This window comes from Chiloscyllium punctatum, chromosome 9, assembly GCF_047496795.1.
Source record: "Chiloscyllium punctatum isolate Juve2018m chromosome 9, sChiPun1.3, whole genome shotgun sequence".
NCBI lineage: Eukaryota > Metazoa > Chordata > Chondrichthyes > Orectolobiformes > Hemiscylliidae > Chiloscyllium > Chiloscyllium punctatum.
Genome location: NC_092747.1, coordinates 58,476,874 through 58,496,243, shown reverse-complemented (window position 1 = coordinate 58,496,243; position 19,370 = coordinate 58,476,874). Strand labels below are relative to the sequence as shown.

Sequence of the window (19,370 nt, the reverse complement as noted above, 5' to 3'; positions counted from 1 at the left end):
ACTGTGTTTCTTTAGAATCATGCAGATCAATTTTCTTACACTTAATTACTATAACTATTCAATTCAGTTTATAAATTGCTGGGTTCCTCTATTTGTTCTTTGGATATGAGTATCATTAACAAGGTCAGCATTTGCTATCTGCTATGAATGTTCTTCTTGCGCTTTGCACACCAAGTGGTGTAGATAGATGCAGCTGTTAGGACATTAAAGGCATTTGACCCAGTGACAGTGAAGGAATGGTGATAAAATTCCAAGTCAGGATGGTGTGTGGGCAGGAGGGAAATCTGAAATTGGTGGGAATCCCATGTGTTTGCTTCCTTCTTCTTTTCAGTACACAGGTTTGGGAGATGTATTTGAAAGAGCCTTGAGGGGTTGCCGCAGTACATCTTGTAGATGGTATACATTGCAGTCGCTGTGCTTCCGTGCTGAAGGCAATGACTATTTAATGTTGTGATTGGGTACTGATCAAGTAGATTGCTTTGTCCTTGATGGCTTCAAGCCTGAGTGTTTTTGAAACTGCTCCATTGAAACAGAGAAGTTTTTATGACAATCAGTGAGACCTATCATGGCTGCTGTTACATCGACTAGCTTTCTATTGCAGACTTGGGAATTGATAATGCAAGTTAACTCATGGCACTCTCATAAATCTTCATAGCGCCAAGAAGCTATGTCACCCTGTATATTAAGTGAGTGGCATATATATTTTGTTTCATTCTGTTAGATCTACATGGTTAGTGTACAACATTTGGTAAATATTTGTTCCAATGTATCAAAATATCCTCTGTCAGCTAAAAAGGGAAACAATATTACTGAATTGCTACGTGCTACGCTCGGGTATGTAATACATTGGGGTATAATATAGACACAGCTGGAAAAAGGTTGTTGTGGTGTTAAAAAATTAACAGTACGTGGAAGAAGAGGCCTTTAAATATATAATCAACCCTAGAGGACAGGGCAGCATGGTGGCTCAGTGGTTAGCAGTGCTGCTTCACAGTGCCAGGGACTTGAGTTCAATTCCCACCTTGGGCGACTGTCTGTGTGGAGTTTGCACAGTCTCCCTGTGTCTGTGTGGGTTTCGTCCCGGTGCTCCGGTTTCCTCCCACAATCCAACAATGTGCAGGTTAGGTGAATTGGCTAGGCTTAATTGCCCATAATGTTAGGTGCATTAAGTAGGGGAATGGGTCTGGGTGGGATACTGTTTGAAGGTCTGTGTGGACTTGTTGGGCCAAATGGTCTGTTTCCATACTGTAGGGAATCTAATCTAATTAATCAGTGCTGTACTGCTGGGCCATTTTCCTGTACATAGGTTGGAACATTCCGCAAGCTTATTTGGCGCTCTGTCAACGTGGACGCAGCAGGAGTTGCAGACCATCCTGGACAATGATTGTACTCTCCCCCTACAAGGCCACTATCAGTCAATGGCTGCTGCATCAATATTTTATGTTTCAAAGGTTGAGAGAGCATGCCTGTATTTTGGAGTGTCCTCTCTATCATTTACCTGTCACACATGTTGTCGCAAGTAGCTTTTGCAGTAATGCCATGAAATCGGTTATGCAGTGTGACATCAATGGCCTGGGTTCAATTCCTGCACCAGCTGAGTTTACCATGAAGGAATCCCTTTGTCAACCTCTCCCTTCTCCTGAGGCATAGTGATTCTCCGATTAAACCATCACCAGTCATCTCTCGTTAATGACAGCACAGGCCTATGATCTGGTAGGACTATGGCAACTTTACCTTTACTTTTCATGAAATCAGTAAGGCAGGAAAATGACTTACTGTTATGAAGCAAAGAAAACAGGATAGAAGAGGATTTGAATCAGTGAGTATAATCCTCAGCACTTTGACTTTTGTCCTTCCCGTACTTCTATATTCCTGGACAATTGGTCATGTCAAAATGTCCAATCCACTGGTTATTCTTTAAGAATGAATTTGCTTTAAAAACTTCATGGATGTGATCTAGAAATAAGATTCAAGTTTTGTGGTGTAAGATGTATCTCTGTGATAGATCAGGTTGGATTAGCTTTAATAGAACAAATAGATTATCTCGTGAATATCATGTTATTAAAGAGCGTCATTTTCTCAGTTGCATGATTTTCTCTCGTGCAAAAAGGAATGTCTTCGGAAATCAGTGATGTCAGTCTGCATTCCCCCTTGTACAGGCAGGGTATGAATCAGTTACTGATGGACAGAATGAGATGGTGAATCTGCTAGGGTTGGTTATTTACTTTTCCAAAGGTGATAGTTGGCTTCATGAAGTAAAGAATAAAGGTGAGTATTCAGGTAGAATGCAATCTCTGGATGTTGCAACTGGAATACTTCCTTCTGAATCCGTGCCATTTCTTTGGTATTCAGTTGCCCGAAGAGATGAATTTCCTTCTTGATCTAATATTCTCTAATATACTTCTGCATTAAGACATAATCCCAGAACAGTACACAACAGTGAGAGTCCCTTTCAGATCTGCAACCACTTAATAATAAAATTTGTTTTGTTTGGAGAATGTTTTTAATGTAGATGAATAAATTTTGATTTGGAAAGAAGTAGGAGCAATTCAGAAGATAGAAAAGCAGGAAGCATCTTCTTTGATTATAATGGGTGTGACGAAGCTGCTCCCTTATCAAAGTTATGCAATCTTTTTTTTTAGAGAGGTCGTAGCGATACAGACTCTGAAAAGTCTGGAGGTGAAGGGTATTAGGGCCAATTTAATAATAGCTAACAGATACTGCCTCAGACAGAGGCTTTCAGGTTTAAAAAAACTTATACAATGAAAGGAGAGTGGCCAGTTCTCTCAGCTCAGCTCCTCTCCGGTTTGTTTTTTTTAGCAGTAGTGTTAAAGAAAGGCTGCTGGATCCAAAGAAGCAGGTTCAGGCTGCAACTCTCTCTCTCTGACTTCTAACCTGTAAGAACTTATGTTTGATTTTACCTTTTGTGCCAAGGGGTGTTTATGGGGATTGCTCCAAGTATTTGGAACAACATCATTACGTTGGGATGATCTGTTGGTTTTCCATAGAGGTTAAGTTATTCGGTATTCTGATTCCTGATGTTTGTGTTTCATTCAGTAATCTTGTAAATAAATTCTGTTTTGCTTGAAACTAAGTGGGTTGACCAACTGATTCTCTCCTGGGAATATCCACTTTACACCTGCTTAAAGCAACTGGCAAAGTTAGAGTCTGGCTACCTTCTTGAAATGTTTTAAGGGTGTATAGCCTTAGGTGAGAAATCAACTGCAATTACTACCAATTCTGGATTGCCAGTTGTCACTGCCCCTTCTTCCGTGTCACTGTGCCCAGTGCTCATTGGTGGAGTACAGTCCATTAACCATTGACATTTTTGAACCTTATCAGCAGCCATTCCCAATTTTGCCAAGACACCATTAATATGTTGAGGTTGTAAAGGACATTGTGTGATTGTGCCTGTACCAGTGCAATGAACTGCAATGTTTATTGGAGATGTAAAGATTGATGCAACCTGACATGGGATAGGAAAAATATTGAGTCAAATGATTAATTATCTTTTTGCATGTTGTGTAAAACAAATATACAGTATTATCGTTCTAGAGAAGGATCACTGGACCTGAAGCATTAACTCTGATTTCTCTCCACAGATGCTACCAGGCCTGCTGAGCTTTTCCAGCAATTTCTGCTTTTGTTTCTGATTTCCAGCATCCGCAGTTCTTTCGGTTTCTATTTAACATAATATAGTCTGTTTATTTCACAAATGGAGTGCACTTGCACCATTTATTTGTGAATCTATTAATCATCCCTACCCAGTTTTCCTCAAGTGAAAAATGAAATAATAGTTTGCATTCCAAATGTAATTTAAAAGTTGATATATTTAATCATCTATGTAAACAAAACTGTTTTCATGCTCTGCCACTTCATTAAAGTATTATTTGCTGTATTATTTATTTTATATCTAGAGTATGAATTAGAATACTGCAAAGCTTGAAATTGCATATTAACACATGGTTCTACACATTTCTGCAGAAATATGTCATTTTTACCATATATCATCCTTGCTGCAGCCTACCTCTGTCTAATTGTGGCTATACCAGGTAAGTTGAACAAAGATGATCCATTTAATAAATTGTTTTCACATTATACAGTTAAAAAAATGATTAGAAATTCAATGTAGAATGTCAAACCAGATCATCTGGTCTCATCATTGCCTCCTGGTGGTGAGAGACTGGCTCTGTGTACTAATGGGGGAAGGACATGATCTCACTGAACCAGAGTTTCAATGGATTAAGACTTGAATATGTGGCTAATGAATTACTGGTTAGGCTAATTTCTCTGAATGAAAACAATCTGAGTTCTTGAATCAATAACTCTATTATACATCTTCTAACCAACATTGTGATGCACATAATCAGTCTGATAAAAATCAGCTGACAAAAACTAAACTTGACCAACAATATTTCCATAATTTAAAAGAGGTTTTCTCTCTACACATTCAGATGACTGCTTTGATCTTCAAAATGAAAATAATATATCAATTCTTGAACACGAGGCATTTAAGTTAACAATATTTTATACAATGGATTTATCGATTGATAAAAATGATTCCTTTATATTTCAATGCAACGAGAATACTGCTATAATCACTAATCAAAGTTGGCAGATGGATTCAAATGAACTTTTCCTTTGGTTTCTGCCTGCATTACTGAGAGACTCTGGTACCTACAGTTGCTACTTGTGGTAAGTTTTCCTTTTCAATTTAAGAGATAAATAGATATGCTCAATAATTGAATCACATTAGTTTTGAAGAAAAGGGCCCCAATTCTTGGATTAGTAAATGTTGATGGTGTGTGTTGTACTGGTAAAATGGCCTGAATGTTTTAAATTTCATACTGTTATCTATTAACTTATGCATGAGATATGGAATCATGAGGAAGAATATTCAACAGTTCAGTTCATTCAGGCAAGACTATCTCCCAATTGATGGAATTGATGAAAAGAGCAAACCTGGCTGTGCATCATGCAATTCATCTCAGTAAGCTGCTGGTGCTGATCTCAAGATGGTGCTGCTCCTGGCTATGGAGCAGTCTGGCTTCGCCCTTCAGTTGGATGCACATTAAGTCAATGGCAGAATGATGTTGATGTTTGTCATTAGGTGAGAAATCAACTGCAATCACTACCAATTCTGGATTGCTAGTTGTCACTGCCCCTTCTTCCGTGTCACTGTGCCGATTGCTCATTGGTGGAGTACAGTCCACTAACCATTGACATTTTTGAACCTTATCAGCAGCTATTCTCAATTTTGTCAAGACACCATTAATGTGTTGAGGTTGTAAAGGACATTGTGTGATTGTGCCTGTACCAGTGCAATGAACTGCAATGTTTATTGGAGATGTAAAGATTGATGCAACCTGACAGATGACCTATGGGAAATGCTTTCATATGGATGGTGAAATCCTGCTCAGTAACTGCTTCTGAAAATGTCTAATTAAGTTCCATAATTCCTTCAACAATCTGTCACATTCCAAAAACATGTTTTTTTTAAAAAAACTGGAGGCTTTGACAGAAGCTGATTTTGAGGTGATTTTCCATTCAGATGTCTCACAATCTTGTATCCCATCTCCAGTTCCTTCTGTTCAATTTGCTCTGCAATTGCCCCCCCTAACACAGTACACTGACCTAAACTCATTAACTAACTTCTGCTGTTAAGGACCTGTGTCTTGATTGGAATTTTTTGTTAAAATGCAAATTTTTAAATGTATGTTAGCAGTCCTCATTATCTATTCCTGTTCTTACTTTCATTAAGTAGACAGGCAAGAGGCTGGACGAACATAGCAAGGCCAGGTAGCATTAGGAGGTGCAGAAGTTGACATTTCATGTATAACCCTTATTTTCATTAAACCATATTCTCTATTTAGAGCTAAACTGTGTCTCTCTGTGAACCTTTTATCCTGTAGACATTTAGAAGGGCCCAGTTGCAACATATATTTCATTACTTTCATTGACAGCTTTTTAGGACAGGTTCTCATCAAATCTAATCTAAACTAAAAGGATTGACTATGCACAATACAACAGAAATTTGCAACGTCTGCTTTACCTTGATGGTCTGGGGGAAGAGGTTCAAAAAGATTGATATGTTTGAGACAGATATGTTTTGAGGTAACTAAATAGTTTATTTGCTTAAAAGAGTGATCCATTTAAATGTATAAGGTCATTCTGTTGATTAATGTTGTTATATTACAACTGTAATCAAGCTTTTATAAGTTTGCTTTTCTTATAAGTTAGTGTATAATTGTAACCAATATTATTGTTTCAGGAATGCAACTTATTGTGTCATGGACATTTTTCATATAGAAGTGCTTCAATTACACCATGATCAGTGCTTTCATGAGAATTTACTAGAGTTGGATCAGACAGAATCTCCTGGTTCTATACTGATTCATTGCTCAGATATAGAAGACTATTTTCAACCATTTTCAGTTCTGCAATGGTTCAAGGTATGATTGTCGGGCAAAATGCTGAAAAAACTTCAGACAAGGTGATTTTCTTTCAGATACTTTAAGTGTGAAGGAGATTGCCTTGATGTTTTTAATCAACCTGTTCAAACAAATGATAGCACATGTCTGGAGCAGGCAGTACTTATACCTAGCCCTTCTGACCCAGAGGTAGGAAACTGACCACTGTGCCAGAAGAGTCCTTAAGGAGGCGGTCTAAATTGGTTCTTAAGCCAAAATATCAGTTTAGCTCTTGTTTAGTGAACAGTTTTTAAACATCTAATTGCCATTTTGATTAATTTACCGCTAGTATTCATCAACAAAGCTACACGACATTTTAATTTTAAATCCAGAAGTGCTCTTATGCACAGCATTTTGATGGATAGAGCTTAATCTAACACCCACTTCTGATATCAGTCAGGTGATTGGAAGTACTCAAGTCAATCCTGAAGATTTTGAATACTCTATAAAGGCATATCACTATTACTGGTCATTTGTCTTTGGTTATTTGAAGAATTATGGAGACACAAAAACAACAGATTAACATTTGCCTTTCTGCTGATCTGAAGTTTTCCTACCTTCATTATGTTTGTTAGAGCCATCAATAGTTTTTTAATGGAATTTTGTCAGCTGCAATCAATCAGAAGGACATAGGAAATAGGACCTAGAAAATTCTTGCTTACTGAGCATACTTCATCACTGAATGAGAACATGAGTATGCCCTCAGTTCCTCATCCCTTGACTCTGTTAGCCAAAGATCTATTAGTCTCTGACTTGATTATGCTCAATGACTAGGCTTTATTTGTATACAAGGATGCCCAGTTCTTGGAAAATATTTTCTTGTCAAATACCCTGTCAAATCTCTTAATAGTGATATGAGTTTCAATTGGATCACTTAATATTCATTGTTAAAAATCACACAACACCAGGTTATAGTCCAACAGGTTTAATTGGAAGCACTAGCTTTCGGAGGGCCGCTCCCCCAAAACCGCCTGGTGAAGGAGCGGCACTCAGAAAGCCGGTGCTTCCAATTAAATCTGTTGGACTATAACCTGGTGTTGTGTGATTTTTAATTTTGTACACCCCAGTCCAGCACCGGCATCTCCAAATCATTAATATTCATTGATTTATTGTTGTCACATGTACCGCATACAGTGAAAAGTGTGGCTATGGGTGCCATACAGGTAAGTCTTATCATACAAAGTGTATCAGGGTAGCAGAATAATGTTACAGCTGCAGGGAAGATGCAGAGAAAGGGATCAAAAATGACATTTGAGAATTCCGTTCAAAAGTCTGATAACAGCGGGGAAGAAGCTGTTCTTGAATTTATTTGTAAGTGTATTCAAACTTTTATATCTTCTGCCTGATGGAAGAGGACGGGAGAAGTCATTGATTATGTAGGTTGCTTTCCTGAGGTAGTGGAAACTATAGATGGAGTCAATGGATGGAAGGTTGGTTTGCCTGATGGACTGGGCTGTGTTCATGACTCTAGTTTCTTGCAGTCTTGAAGGAATATAGTTCCAGTCTACTCAATATCTCCTTATAGGTTAATTGCTTCATCTTAGGGGGTCAACTGGGAAATGTTTGTTGTACACTATCTGAGGAAAGTATCTATGTCTTTAGGTAAGGAGACCATAACTTTTCACAGTACTCCAGTTCGCACCAAAATGCCCACACAATTGCATTAAAATAATTTTATTTTTATTATTCAATTGTTTTAATACATAAGTTAGCATATTATTTATTTTCCTAATTTTTGGCTGTAAGTGCGTATTGACTTTCTGTGATTCCACATGGATGCCAGATTCTCCTGAAAATGCAAAATATTTTGTCGTCTCTTCTACAAAATTTTCTTCACTTTGTTTTTTGACAATTGCACATTTCCCCGCTAAATATTCCATCTTCCACAGGCTTTTGCACTTACCTGACTGGTTTAAATCCCTCATTTTGTCCAGGTTATAACCTCCTTTCCCACCTAACCTTGTATTATCAGTAAACTCAGATTACACATGTCTACTCGATATGATTTCTTTCAATTGTACTAAATAGATATAAAAACTGGATATCGAGACTATGCTTTTGACACTCCACTGGTTACAGCCTCCTAAACAGAAATGTTCACCTTTATTCCTACTCTATTTTCTGCTAACGAACCGAACCTTAATCCATGCTAATCTATTGCTTCCAATCCAATGAGTTCTAACAGAAGTGCTCTGTCATCTTATCCTCACAACAGAGTGAAAACTATGCTCATGATAAGTCAGGGTCCTTATATAGTAAATCTCCATCAGTGGTGTCACTGTACAAATTCCTTATGCTCTTGTGGAGGATTACTATATGCTAATGCTACAAGCAATGCCACATCTTACTGATGGGTGTTCCTTCTAAAGAGTAAGTGGCAGACTAATCATATTTAATGCTGCAAATAAGGGGGTGATCAGTTGGTTTTGGGACTTGAGTGCACTAAGTATGCAAGTAACAACAGATTTTAGCATTTTTGTTATTTAACAAACTTACAAATTAATAAAATTCAGTACTTTGGCCCCTTGAGCCTGCTACACAATTCAAGAAGGATAGAGCTGATTTATTTCTGTTTCCAGTTCCACTTTCCCACCTACCTGCAAAACCTTTTGATTCCCTTGCCTAACAAGAGTCTACCTTCACCTTAACAATATTCACTGTCGCTCCTCCAACAATATCAGAATGGTACTCAACATAGTGCAAGTATGCCAGCAAAGATTGATCCCGGGTTTGGTGGTCTCCCTAGATGCTGAAAAGGTGTTTGACCGGATAGAATGGCTGTACCTGTTTGGGGTCCTAAAGTCTGGGTGGAGCCTTAGCCAAATGGGTGGCAGTTTTGTATAAAGATCCTAAAGCGGCTGTCATCACAAATGGCACTAAGTCAAATAATTTAATATTGGGAGAGGTAGTCGACAGTGGTGTCCTCTTTCACCGCTATTATTTACCTTGGCAAAGGATCCTGAAACAGTGGTGCCAGTGGTGGGAATGGGGCAGCATTAGATCACCCTATATGCTGATGAAGTCCTTTTGTTCTTGGCCAATCCAGAGAAGTCTGTTCCTCGACTGATTCAAACAATCAATTTATTTGGTAGTTTTTTGGGTGACAGGATCAACTTTACAAAATTGGAAGCCCTGCGGGTGGGGTGTTAGTGGAGGTGCCTGACCTGAAGGATAGAATGCAGTTCCCATTTAGATAGTCGTCAAAAGGTTTTTGTAATTGGGAATTTTTATTACAACCAGCTGTACAGAGCTAACTATGTACAATCACTGGAGAGGATAAAACAGGATTTGCAGTGGTGGGAGGGATTACAGTTCTCAAGGTGAGGCAGAATAACCCTAACTAAAATGAATGTTCTTTCTCGCCTGTTGTAGCCCATGAGAATGCTCCCATTGTAGCTATGCAGACGAGTGTTACGGAGGCTCGATGGTTGGCTAGGGTCCTTTATTTGGTGTTGCAGGCGCCCCCTAATTAAATTTACTAAACTGCAGCTCTTGCAAGGTGAGGGAGGGGCGGATCTTCTGGACTTGAAGTGGTATCAAATAAGCACCCTGTAAGCATATGTTGGAATTCAAGAGAGGAGTGTCTCCAGGGTGTCCCAAATGTAAAATTAGTATAGGCACTCATACAGCTTGCTACTGGTCATGTTGTAAGATCCAGAGATACTAGAGTGCTATAGCAATGGAACTAAAAGGCATTCTGGGGATTGAAGTCAAAGTGGATCCGATATTTCTTCTTCTGCCATATTTGCCCTCTCTGTGGGAACACAGGAAGGGATTGTGTAACATTCTTACCCACTGTGCGAGGAAGAACATTTTAATGAATTGGATGTTGGAAAAACCACCAGGTCTTAAGGGATGGTGTAGGCTGGTGATGGAGCATCTTCCCCAAGACTACCTCACAAATATGGTGCACCACAAAATGGAGCAGTTTTACAAGACATGGCGGCCCTTTCTAAATTATATTGATGCAGACTTATCAGCAATATTAATTAGGACTGTGGTCTAGCTGTGGGAATCAGTCTGAATGCCCATGGGGCCGTGGGACGGGGAGACTGGGGAAAAGAGTACGGGTACAATGACTGGTGGAGGTGTGATGAGTGAAATAGAATAAAGTAGTGAGATATAATCTAATTTAAGTTAATTTGAATTTGGTCTAATTTAATTTTTATTCAATTTGTTTGTAGTTTAGTTTAAGTTAAGTAGATATGTTTGTTCTGGCAGAATAGTAGGTAGATCATTATTAATAGTATTGCCATATGATATTGTTGTACTGCCTCTATTTTTCTGTATTTTGGTATTTCTCTTTTTTGTATATAGATATTTTGTACAAGATTTGAAAAGGTTTCTATTAAAAATATTTTTAAAAATTCACCGGCACATCAGGATTAATATCAGAGCTTTTTTAAAAGGCATTCATGGGATGTTGGTGTCATTGGCTGGGCCAGCATTGACTACCCATACCTAGTTACCTTTGAGAGCCTAGTTATGAGCTGCCTTTTTGGACCACTGCAGTCCTTTTGCTATAGATGCACTCACAATGCTATTAGTGAGGGATGTTGACCCAGCAACACCAAAGGAAACAATATATTTCCAAGTCCAAATGGTGAATGACTTGGAAAGGAATTTGCTGGTAGTGATGTTCCCACATTCCTGCTGTCCTTGTCTTTCGGGATGGAAGTAAATGTGGGTTTGAAGGGCGCTGTTTAAGGTGTCTTGGTAAATTATTACATAGTATACACTGCTTTTACTGAGTGTTGGTTGTGAAGGGAGCGATGTTTGTGGATATGGTGCCAATTAAGTGAGCTATTTTGTCCAGGATGGTGACAATCTTATTAAATATTGCTGGAGCTGCACTCATTCACGTAAGAGGGGAGTATTCCATCACAGTCCTGACAAGTGTCTGGTGGACAGACTTTGGGGAGTCAGGAACTGAGTTACTTGCTGCAAGATTCCTACACTTTGACATAATCTTGTCACTGTATTTAAATGGCTAGTTCAATTCAATTTCTAGACAATAGTAACCCCCAGGACATTGATAGTGGGAGATTCAGTGATGGCAACATTGTTGAATGTGAATGGATAATAGTTAGATTGTCGTTTGTTGAAAATGGTCTTTGGCTAGCATTTGTGTGGCAAGAATGTTACTTGCCACTTTTTAGCCCAAGCCTGGATATTGTCCAGGTCTTGCTGCCTTAAGGCATAGGCTGCTTCAGTGTCTGAGGAGGTCCCACTGGTGCTGAACATTGTGCAATCATCAGCAAATATCCCTCCTTATGACCTTATGATGGAGGGAATGTCATTGATGAAGCAGCTGTGGACACCACTGTGAGGGCCTTCTGAAGACCTTCTCTGAAACTGCAATGACCAACCTCCGACAACTTTGTACCTATGGAGAGTTTTCCCCTGATTTCTATTGACTCTAATGTTGCTAGGGCTCCTCAATACTCTACATCTTCTAGTACCTTTGCGTGTAAGTCATGAAGTTAAGTAGGTTTCTTGGCTTTAGTTCCATTACTTCTCAAGTCCTAATCTTTTCTAGTACAAACATCCTTATGTTTCCCATTTTCACTAGTCCCTTAGTTCCCAATGCTTCCAGAATTTATTTTTTGTACCTTCAGTCAGATATATATAATATGCTAAATTGTAGTTCAAGTGTTTGATCCTGTCATCACATTGAATACTGGGTTGAAAAAAATGACCTGGCTGGATGAGACACAGGAAGAAACCTTTGAGGATGCAGAATTAATAGTTCACCCCTGGAGCTCCTCCCAATTTAGGATGTGAAATGGGCACAACTGGAAGAGACAATAAGAGTGCTTTAAGTCTTCGGATGACTGACAGCTCCAATGGGAAAGATGTGTGCTGGTGACTATCAAATTGCAAATCCTTCTACCACATGCCAACAGCAGTCAACAAGATTAGGAGAGATTTCCTATTAGCCCTGAGATGAAAGACATGTTGGAACCTCTATCATCAATATCCATAGATCCAGACTCGAACATGCATGTAAAAGGTACATGTTGACACACTAAGTCTCAGACTTCTGAGTGAAATGTAACTCCAAACTCTCCTGTCAGTTTTTTCAAACTTCCCTATTCTGCATGCCTTCGTAATGGCTGAGATCAAACCCATTAACATCTGTTTCAATAGACAATAGACAATAGACAATAGACAATAGATGCAGGAGTAGGCCATTCAGCCCTTCGAGCCTGCACCGCCATTCAATATGATCATGGCTGATCATTCCCAATCAGTATCCTGTTCCAGCCTTATCTCCATAACCCTTGACTCCACTATCTTTAAGAGCTCTATCCAATTCTTTCTTAAATGAATCCAGAGACTGGGCCTCCACTGCCCTCTGGGGCAGAGCATTCCACACAGCCACCACTCTCTGGGTGAAGTAGTTTCTCCTCATCTCTGTCCTAAATGGTCTACCCCGTATTTTTAAGTTGTGTCCTCTGGTTCGGCACTCCCCCATCAGCGGAAATATGTTTCCTTCTGCCAGAGTGTCCAATCCTTTCATAATCCTATACGTTTCAATCAGATCCCCTCTCAGTCTTCTAAACTCAAGGGTATACAAGCCCAGTCGCTTCAGTCTTTCCGTGTAAGGCAATCCTGCCATTCCAGGAATTGACCTCGTGAACCTACGCTGCACTCCCTCAATAGCCAGAATGTCTTTCCTCAAATTTGGAGGCCAGAACTGTACACAGTACTCCAGGTGTGGTCTCACCAGGGCCCTGTACAGCTGCAGAAGCACCTCTTTGCTTCTATACTCAATTCCTCTTGTTATGAAGGCCAGCATGCTATTAGCCTTCTTCACGACCTGCTATGCATGCTTGCCTTCATTGACTGGTGGACAAGAACACCCAGATCTCTCTGAACAGCCCCTTTACCTAATTTGATACCATTGAGGTAGTAATCTGCCTTCCTGTTCTTGCCACCAAAGTGGATAACCAGACATTTATCCACATTAAACTGCATCTGCCATGCATCTGCCCACTCACCTAACTTGTCCAGGTCACCCTGTAATCTCCTAACATCCTCATCACATTTCACCCTACCACCCAGCTTTGTATCATCAGCAAATTTGCTAATGTTATTGCTGATACCATCTTCTATATCATTTACATATATTGTAAAAAGCTGCGGTCCCAGCACGGATCCCTGCGGTACCCCACTGGTCACTGCCTGCCATTCCGAAATGGAGCCGTTAATCACTACCCTTTGTTTCCTATTAGCCAACCAATTCTCTATCCAATCTAGAACTTTGCCCCCAATACCGTGCGCCCTAATTTTACTCACTAACCTCTTGTGTGGGACTTTATCAAAAGCTTTCTGAAAGTCCAGGTACACTACATCCACTGGATCTCCCTCGTCCATCTTCCGAGTTACATCCTCAAAAAATTCAAGAAGATTAGTCAAGCATGATTTCCCCTTCATAAATCCATGCTGACTCTGTCCTATCCTGTTACTATTATCCAGATGTGTCATAATTTCATCCTTTATAATAGACTCCAGCATCTTTCCCACCACTGAGGTCAGACTAACTGGTCTATAATTTCCTGCTTTCTCCCGCCCACCCTTCTTAAAAAGTTGCACAACATTAGCCGCCCTCCAATCCTCAGGAACCGACCCCGATTCTATTGAACTCTGGAAAATAATCACCAGCGCATCCACGATTTCCCGAGCCATCTCCTTCAGTACCCTGGGATGCAGGCCATCAGGTCCCGGAGACTTATCAACCTTCAGACCTAACAGTCTCTCCAACACCAAATCCTGGCAAATATAAATTCCCTTAAGTTCAGGTCCTTCAGCCACTGTTACCTCAGGGAGATTGCTTGTGTCTTCCCCAGTGAACACAGATCTGAAGTACCCATTTAATTCCTCTGCCATTTCTTTGTTCCCAGTAATATATTCCCCTGTTTCTGTCTTCAAGGGCCCAATTTTTGTCCTAACCATTTTTTTGCCTTGGACATGCCTAAAAAAGCTTTTACTATCCTCCTTTATCTTCTTGGCCAGTTTACCTTCGTACCTCATTTTTTCTCTGCGTATTTCCTTCTTACTAATCCTCTGTTGTTCTTTAAAAGCTTCTCAGTCCTCAGTTTTCCCACTTATCTTCACTAAGTTATACTTTTTCTCTTTTAACTTTATATGTTTCTTTACTTCCCTCATCAGCCACGGCCGCCCATGTCTCCTCCTTGGATCTTTCTTCCTTTTAGGAATGAACTGATCCTGCAACTTCTGCATTATACACAGGAATATCCGCCATTGTTCCTCCACGGTCTTCCCTGTTAAGGTATTGCACCATTGAACTTTGGCCAGTTGCTCCCTCATAGCTCCATATTTCCCTTTATTCAACTGAAATATTGTCACTTCCGATTGTACCCACTCCCTCTCAAATTGCAGATTGAAGCTTATTGTATTATGGTCACTACTTCCCAATGGCTCCTTCACTTCGAGGTCACTGACCAATTCTGGTTCGTTACACAATACCAGATCCAGAATCGCCTTATCCCAGGTCGGCTCCAGCACCAGCTGCTCTAAAAATCCATCTCTGAGGCACTCCACAAAGTCTCTTTCTTGAGGCCCGATACCATCCTGATTCTCCCAGTCTACCTGCATGTTAAAATCCCCCATAACAACTGTAGTAACATCTTTGCGACAAGCCAATTTCAGCTCCTGATTCAACTTACATCCGACATCCAGACTACTGTTTGGGGGCCTGTAGATGACTCCCATGAGGGTCTTTTTACCTTTAGTGTTTCGAAGCTCTATCCACACTGACTCTACATCCCCTGACTCTAGGTCCCCCCGCGCAAGGGACTGAATATCCTCCCTTACCAACAAGGCCACCCCACCCCCTCTGCCCGTCAGTCTGTCCTTACGATAGCACGTGTAGCCTTGAATATTCATTTCCTAGGCCCTGTCCCCATGAAGCCACATCTCAGTTATCCCCACAATATCGTATCTGCCAATTTCCAAAAGAGCCTCAAGCTCATCCACCTTGTGTCTAATGCTTCGTGCATTCATATATAGAATTTTTAATTTGTTACTGCTCTCACCCTTCCCCTCAACCCTTATTTCACTCAACTTTACAGCATGATGCCTTTTCCAGTTTTCTGCCTCCTTGATACAGTTGTCTTTCTTGACTTCTCTTGTTCTAACTACCCCTTCAATTTCCTTTTTAAACATCCAGCTTGTCCCCTCCCCCCCCGCTACTTAGTTTAAATGTAGCGGTGTTGCAGCAGAAAACCTGCCTGCCAGAATGCTGATCCCTGATCTATTAAGGTGCAAGCCGTCTCTCTTGTAGAATTTATGGTTACCATAGAATATACCCCAGTGATCCAAGAACTTGAAACTTTGCTTCCTGCACCAGTTCCCCAACCACACGTTCAAGTCCATTATCTCCCGGTTTCTGGCCACACTAGCCCGAGGAACTGGAAGCAAACTGGAGATAACCACCTTGGACGTCCTGCTTTTTAGCCTTCTTCCTAGTTCTCCGAAGTCCCGCTGTAGTATGTTCCTCCTCTTCTTCCCGACATCATTTGTGCCGACATGTACCACCACCTCGGGCTCTTCACCCTCGTCCTTGAGGATGTCCTGCACTCTGTCCGCGATGTCTTTCACTCTAGCACCAGGAAGGCAACACACCATCCTTAAATCCCGTCTGCTGCCACAAAAACCCCGGTCAGTTCCTCTCACGATGGAGTCCGCTATTACCACGGCTCTGTGCGATGTCCGACTCTTCCGCTCTGCTTCTGCGGCAACTTTTGATTGACAAACATGGCCGCCTTGCGAACTGGCAGTGTCATCAGACTCTACTGTTTCCAAAAGCTTCAACTTGTTCCTGACAGGTACTTCTCCCGGCGTCTCTTGCACCTGTCTCCTCTCTGCCTTCCTCAACGTCTGCACTCTTCTGCTCTCTTCTGGCATGATTGGTGTAATAACATCACTGAAGGTCTTGTCCAGAAAGATCTCGTTCTCTCGGATGAGCCTAAGGTCTTCGAGTTCTTTTGTCAGTGCTGCAATATGCTCGGTCAATTGCTGAATGTGCGCACACTTTCCACACATATACGAGCCAGACACACCAGAGTCGTTGACCTGCCACATCAAACAGGTAGCGCACTGAACCAGTTGAGCAGTCATGTCTTCACCCTCTTCAACTGTGGCGTAATCTCTTTACTCAACCTCCTTATCAAGATTCCTGAGCTGAAGCCTCACTCTTCGATCTAAACTTCCTTAGACCCTCTTCCTATGGCAAGTCTGTGGACTCTTAATTAAGGTTAGAGGAGGAGGGAGGGAGGGAGACCCTACTTTGTAGGACCTGGGATTTAGAACACACCCACTCTAATAACAATCACTTACCTTCCCGACCGGCTTTGCTCTATCACTTCATTTTTTTAATATGAATATGTTGTATATGCCTTTCTGATCCTTTCTTTATTGACTCGTCTGCTCAGCAGTGCCATTATTGCTTTTGAACTTGCCTTCCCCTGAACAGTGCCAGCCCTCCTTCGTCAATCCAAAAGCCTTCCTACCACAATGCTTATGCAGGGTCTCAGTGAAAGAGCATGAGATAGGCACTAAGTTAACATGCGCGGAGCCAGTACAGACATAATAGGCTGAATGGATTCCTTATGCATCGTAACAATTGTGTGAGTCTGATTAATCAATTTGCCAGGATAACCTAGTTTAAGTGCAACCCATCCCAACAGATTGGCTCCCACTTTCCTGAGTACTGATGGCCTTGTCCCATGAATCAATATTCCTGCCTCTCACATCACTCCCAATTCCATAAAGTTGACCTTGAATCAATTTCTTACTTAACAAATTTGCAAGTGATTCAGTTAACCATCTAGACATTATTATAAAAAAAGTTCTTTGGTTTAATTTCAGCCTTATCTCCTCAGGTTCTCTCACCAATACTGATGACATGGTTTCTAGGTGGAGCACCACAACTCCCCATTCAGTCCTACCCTGTTTTAACCCTAAATCGTTCTCCTGCTGATGGAGCCATCTTTAACCTTGGCCGGAGGCAACCAACACAACCTTCAGAACTCTCTTGGTGGCTGAAAAGAACAGATTTTATCCCTTGGCTGACCTAGTTTGCAGAATTTTGATTATTTTGATATGTTTTCTTTCACGCATTACCATGTAAAATCTGACATGTGCTGGTTGAGAAGCTCATCGAAAATAATCCATCATTTTGGTTAGTAAGTACACCTAGATTGTAGAGACCCTGCAGTGTGGAAGCAGGCAATTCAGTCCATCGAATCCACACTGACCATCCGAAGAGCATCCCACCCAGACCCACTCCCCCTACCCTATAACTCTGCATTTCCCATGGCTAATCCATCTACCCTTCACATCCTTGGGCACTATGGGCAATTTAGCATGGCCTCCCCCTAATCTGCCCGTCCTTGAACTGTGGAAGCAAACCAGAGCACCTGGAGGAAAACCATGCAGACACAGGGAGAATGTGCAAACTCCACATAGACACTCACTCGATGGTGGAATCGAACCCAGGTCTCTGGCACTGTGAGGCTGCAGTGCTAACCACTGAGCCACTGTATCGCCCCTAATATTAGGGTGAAGGGGGAAGGACTACTGCAGTAGCTTCCTTAAGAAAGAGGAACTTCGCCAAAGCAAGATAATTAAACTACTCTCTGCAGAGTATGTGGATATGTAGGCAAAACCTAGACTCTTTTATTAGTAATGATCACCCTGGAATCCCTCTTTCCTAGCATTCCATTGAATAGGTAGTCTAGGACATTTTAAGTAAACAGCTATCTAGCTTCCTATGAACAGCTAAGTTTTAAATCACCCTGGAATCTATTAGTCTAACTTCAGGTAGATTCCTAACAAGCTGAAACAATCAGAGTCACAATAAATGTGAACTATTATGAGAATGTTAAGCTACCAATTAATTCCTTTGTGCACTGGCACAAATGTCTTGTTTGAATTTTGGTCAATGTCTGTAAGCATTACTTTCCTGTGAATTTAACACTAAATCCAGTAACATGCTGAACATCAAGCCTCCTAATGCAACCACACAATTTACAGTTACCACTCCACCCCATTTCTATCACCTGTAGAATTAGAGCAAACTTACAGCAGAGAGAAAAAGCTCATTCAGTGTATCATGTTGGTCCAAATTGAATGAACTCTTCTCACTTTCCAGTGGCTGGGCTGCTGCCTTATAGGTTACAAAGTTTCAGGTGCAGATCTCAGTTCCCTGTATATCAGTTGAGGCTTTCCAACCGGACTAACAAACTTGGCAGCAAATTGCAGGTACTCACCACCCATTGGGTAAGAATGTCTTTTTTCTTAGGTCCCCTCTGATTCTTCTACCAGTCACCTTAAATCTATCTATCTCTGATACTGATCTCTCTATTAAGGGAAACAAATCATCCCTTTTCACACTATCCAAGCCCCTTCATTATTTTCTACACCTCAATTAAATCACTCCTCAACTTCTGCTGTTCTAATGAAAATATCCCAGTCTATTTAATCTTTCCTCATACCTACAATTTTCAACCACTGGTAATAGTCTTGGATGTCTCCTTTGTACTGTCTCCACAACAATTATGGCCTTCCTGTGATGTGGTAACCAGAACTGTTCACAAAACTCCAGCTGTGGCCTAAACAGCGTTATAGGTGGTTCCAATGAACAAAAACATTCCATTTGTTTTATTTCCTACCTGTCCTGTCACCTTCAGACACCTGTGGACATACACTGTGAGGTGTATGCAATAGCTTCCCAATTACTCTGTATTCCCTTGCTTTGTTAGCCCAACCCACATGCAAAACCTCACACCTCTGTTTGAATTCTATTTGCCATTTTCCACTTACTCATCAAACCATCAACGTCATCCTGTAGTTGACAGCCATCTTCTTCAC

General features: G+C 40.9%; 1 protein-coding gene across 1 annotated transcript in view; it reads left to right on the top strand.

Moving 5' to 3' along the window:
- Nucleotides 1-19,370, top strand: part of LOC140481693 (uncharacterized) — a 156,644-nt gene that overhangs the window by 90,854 nt on the left and 46,420 nt on the right. The window contains exons 16-18 of the mRNA XM_072578268.1: nt 3,985-4,052; nt 4,455-4,695; nt 6,272-6,452. Coding sequence (XP_072434369.1) covers nt 3,985-4,052; nt 4,455-4,695; nt 6,272-6,452 — 490 coding nt within the window. The remainder of the gene's footprint in view (nt 1-3,984; nt 4,053-4,454; nt 4,696-6,271; nt 6,453-19,370) is intronic.